This window comes from Alosa pseudoharengus, unplaced genomic scaffold (genome assembly GCF_046254945.1).
Source record: "Alosa pseudoharengus isolate Yale_2024_CS ecotype anadromous, Long Island Sound unplaced genomic scaffold, YU_APseudo_1.1 YU_APseudo_1.1_scf_2, whole genome shotgun sequence".
In the NCBI taxonomy this organism is placed as follows: Eukaryota; Metazoa; Chordata; class Actinopteri; order Clupeiformes; family Clupeidae; genus Alosa; species Alosa pseudoharengus.
This window is the reverse complement of record NW_027468663.1, coordinates 26,042,111-26,046,477: the sequence shown is the minus strand read 5'-3', so window position 1 is coordinate 26,046,477 and position 4,367 is coordinate 26,042,111. Positions and strand designations below refer to the sequence as shown.

General features: G+C 40.1%; 1 protein-coding gene across 2 annotated transcripts; it reads left to right on the top strand.

Annotated features, from left to right (window-relative positions):
- Positions 1–1,459, top strand: atpsckmt (fATP synthase c subunit lysine N-methyltransferase). 2 transcript variants are annotated; one of them, XM_076295897.1, is made up of 4 exons: positions 1–606; positions 763–900; positions 1,024–1,074; positions 1,179–1,459. In XM_076295897.1, the coding sequence occupies exons 1-4, from the start codon at positions 325–327 to the stop codon at positions 1,362–1,364; spliced, it is 657 nt and encodes a 218-aa protein (XP_076152012.1). In that variant the 5' UTR covers positions 1–324; the 3' UTR covers positions 1,365–1,459. The 2 variants fall into 2 exon arrangements, with proteins under 2 accessions (XP_076152012.1, XP_076152013.1); XM_076295898.1 differs by lacking the exon at positions 1,024–1,074.
- Positions 1,460–4,367: the final 2,908 nt, after the last annotated feature.

The window sequence follows — 4,367 nt, the reverse complement described above, 5'->3', positions numbered from 1 at the left end:
CGGTGCGTCAGCTACAACGTCGGTGTGCTACCAGAGAATGTCCATAGACGGGCTCTGGTGCTACTGAATGAATTTGTCCTCTGTGTAATATCTAGCCATTTAGATGTTATTTTAAATGGGGCTCACTGCCCATTTGGAATAAAATCCACACCATTAAAACACCAGCGCGTAAGGCAAAAATCCACTGCGACATGGCTATTAGTTGTCATTTTCTTATCATGTCTTAGTTGGTGCTAACCTCCGATTTTATATAGCATGTGTTGAACATTCGGGCAGGACGGAGGATAGGACAAGGTATGATAAGTTTACCATTAAGTCAACGTTATGTCTAATTACAACGCTCATGAGAGTGCGGTGGAAGAAACAATAAACGGTGCAGTAAAAGGCAACAGCATTGGGAAGCGCTTGGGTATAATCGCGACTTGTGTTGTTGGAGGGTCACTGGTTGCCCTCTATGCTGTGGCAGGACCATTTGTTGCCCCAGCCCTAAGAAAAATATGCCTCCCATATGTTCCGGCAACTTCGGTTCAGGTTGAAAATGTGCTGAAGGTGCTTCGATACAGATCAGGCTCGCTTGTGGACATCGGGAGTGGAGATGGAAGAATAGTAAGTAGGCCTACATGATACTAGCGGTGTTTCTTGTTGTAACCATGTTGAAAGGCAGTATATTCCTCGGATTCCTGTTTGCTCACGTTTAATTAGGTTCTTACTCACAAATGTGATGCAGCACTCACTAATGCACACCTAATTTGTTGTTTGTAGGTGATTGCAGCTGCCAAGAAGGGCTTCAGAGCTGTAGGATTTGAGCTCAACCCATGGCTGGTTTGGTATTCACGTTACAAAGCATGGAGGGAAGGGGTTCATCACTCTACCTCATTCTACATATCAGATCTATGGAAGGTAAACAGATTAATCAAGATTATATTTCAACAGAATGTGAATAGCAAATAAGTGAACTGAAAATACACGAGGAAAGATAGTAGGCTATCTACAGTAATACTGATAGTGTATCTTCTTTACCAGGTTAGTTTTGCTCAGTATTCCAATGTTGTGATTTTTGGAGTTCCACAGATGGTAAGCATAATTTGGCCTCTGGGTCATCAATCAATTATGTACTTGCTCTAACCTTTTTGTTTATAATGTCTTATAAATTACATTACCTCTGTCATTTGTCACAGATGGAGCAGCTTGAAGACAAGTTGGGGAAGGAACTGCAAAACTCTGCCAGGGTGGTTGCCTGCCGCTTCCCTTTCCCCTCATGGGTTCCTGATGACACAGTCGGCGAGGGGATAGACTCTGTGTGGGTGTATAATGCAAAGACATTTCAATCCCAAGCACAGATAAACCAGGCAACTGAAAAGTAAACTGACCTGGGCTTACTATTTCTTGACGGAATGTATTCTGCTAGTTGTGTGAATTCAAAATTGTTTGTAAAGTCTAATAAATGTGTAAAAAACAATATACGTATTGATATATTTCTACTGATAAAGGATTTTGCAAGGCGATGATGGGCCTAGACCAGGGATCACCAAATGGCGGTCCGAGTCCGGACCGTGATGTGATCCTATCCGGACCCAGACCATAATAGCGTAATTTAGATTTTCACGTAAGATTTCAAATCTGCGCTAAATGTTTCGTTGGTTAGGATAACAGCATTTACTTCAGGAGCTTCAGGAACCATCATTTCGCTTGCTGCTACTCAGCCAGTGAAATCTGTGAATTCTGATAAAGTCAAGTCAGTGAGTAAGTAGCCTACTATGGAGAAGAGATTGATAGCCTGAAACGAGCGAGGAGAGGAGACGGGACGAGAAACAATCAGATGGATATCTAAGTTAACGATAAGTTATATCATCGATTGCTCAAAAAGGAGGAAGCTAGACAGCGAGAACATAGCTTTATATAACGATACGGGGGCAATACCACGCAAAACTGTCACGTCCGTAACACCAACTAGGTTAAATATGGATGTGACAGTTTTGCGCAGAATTGCCCTGGACCTCTTCTATTCTGAGACAGGCGATTTTTAAAAGCGCCAATTTGAAGCACCTTAACTAGACAAAGCATATTGAGCAAGCATAGGGTAGGGTAGGCCCATTCAACAGTGAACTGAGACCACAGAATATTTTACGATTTAAGAAGGCAATATGATTGATCCACCACAATCTAGTTAAGCCGACATGTATTCACTGCCCAACAACGTGATGTTCCTGGGTTTCCAGGATTTCGGGTCAACATAAAACTTGCTGATTAATGGGTTCAAGGAACCAGCCTTGTCTCAGCTCAAATTTTATTTTAAGTTCACGTTAAGATTTTAAAAATAGCCAAGGCTACTCAGTTTTTCTCCCCAATCACTCTTATCTTGCCTTATTTCTCCTCATTTCGAATGTTGCCTTTTAGGCTACTTATTTTATTTCACATTAATAAACATTAGGCCTAGGCCTACAATCTTCTTGAATTTCCCCTTGGGGATCAATAAAGTATCTATCTATCTCTACAACTAGCTCCATCCATCCATCCTAATATTATACACAGTGGCGATTCTAGACATTTTTAACAAGGGTGGCACTAGTGAGGCACTGATTCAAGGGTGGCATGAGGCAAAACATCCAGATAAACAGAAACAGGCTCAAGATGTAAAATTAGCACAAATACATTAGGGAAACCAGATGCAAACACCATACTCATAAATTGAAGGACAAAAAACACAAATACCTTACTCTCACATAAAATGTCTTTGGATTTGAATAAAATGTAATACAAACATTAAAGTTAATTATCTAAGTTGTCTGTCACTGGGCTATGCTGTTCTAAAACAAATTCCATCATGGGGACATTAAAATATAATCAATTTTATTATATTACTGTAAATGAAGATATACTCATACACTCATCCAAGACATTTCCCCCACTCTATGGCCATCTATTTTTGTAGCTGTTACAATAATTTGACCTGCTTTTTTGTCTATTTGTTTATTCTCTCAAGAAACTTGAGGTTGGTATGAAGGAGTGTATTGTGTATGTGAGCAATTTCATCTTCCTGAATCTCAATATTATGATCACAACAAGTCTGGGCAAATTAGCCTATTAAATACATTTTCACGTGGGGTTGCAGGGCAACCATAACCGGTTCCATGTCTTCCGATTAGATGATTAATCATCAGTTTCTTGAGAACTTTTAATTTCTCAAGAAACTTGAGGTTGGTATGAAGGAGTGTATTGTGGATGTGTGCAAACATTGTGCACGTTGCACATGGTACAACTTCTTGCAGGGCAACCACATAACCGGTTCCATGGGTTTGAATTGGATGACTAAAGTTCTCAAGAAACTTATCTGCCTGAATCTCAATATTCTGATCACAACAACTCTGGGCAAATTACAAGTCAGCACCAGTGCTGCATTCATTGTTTTGCACTTTTATAATCACATCACCAAAAGTAGGTTATTGGTTTTACCAAAATAATTTGGCACTATTTTTAAACTACAAACCTATAAAGTATTTTGATACAAAATATGATGCCATTTTTTTCCAACTAAATAAAATAAAAATGACAACATACTATTTTGTATTTTACATACATGTATCAGACATACTGCCTATCCCTGGCTGTTGGCTGCAGCAACTCAGGTAGTACTGATTGTTTTGTGTTTGTTTTGTGTTTATGTTAGTTTTGATCCAATTTGACAGCTTTGCTATGTTGCCCACCCAAAATTTCTACCAGCCCACCCAAATATAGTAGCCTAGCCTATAGGTTAGAACCAGCCCTGCCCTGCATGGAGACATATTTTACAATAATAATGGAGAAAATGTTAGCAAAACTTTAGGTTTTTGTTAACGGAATCTCCCGACCCTCATTCATCTATTTGTGCAACAGCCCACATTCTGCCTTCAATCCAGCGAGACAAGTGAAATAAATGTTTTTTTTTTTTTTAAAGCTGTCATCGTCATAGGCACGATATTTAGGCTACCTCTGTTAAGCCTACACAAAGTTGTGTATTAAGGAGTATTTCCTGATCAGTGGGAAACCTTTCGTTCCGAAGTTCAATTGTGCCGCAGGCCAATAAAGGCAAGTGTGTTTGCCACTTACATTTCTGACGTCTGACACTTCACACTGCTGTGTGTTTCTTGTGAGTGCATCAAGAAAGGTCGGCTTACACCATGTTAATGGCCAATCGTAGACTAGGATTTGGGGTGGCACCTGGGGTGGCCAATCGAATCTCAAGGGTGGCCTGTGCCACCCGGAGCTACCCCTCTGGCTCCGCCCCTGTATATATATTATACATACACATAGCCTAAACATTATGATGCTCCGGACCTTTGCTTGAGGAAATTTTCCGTAACTGGACCTCGCTGAAGATTAATTGAATA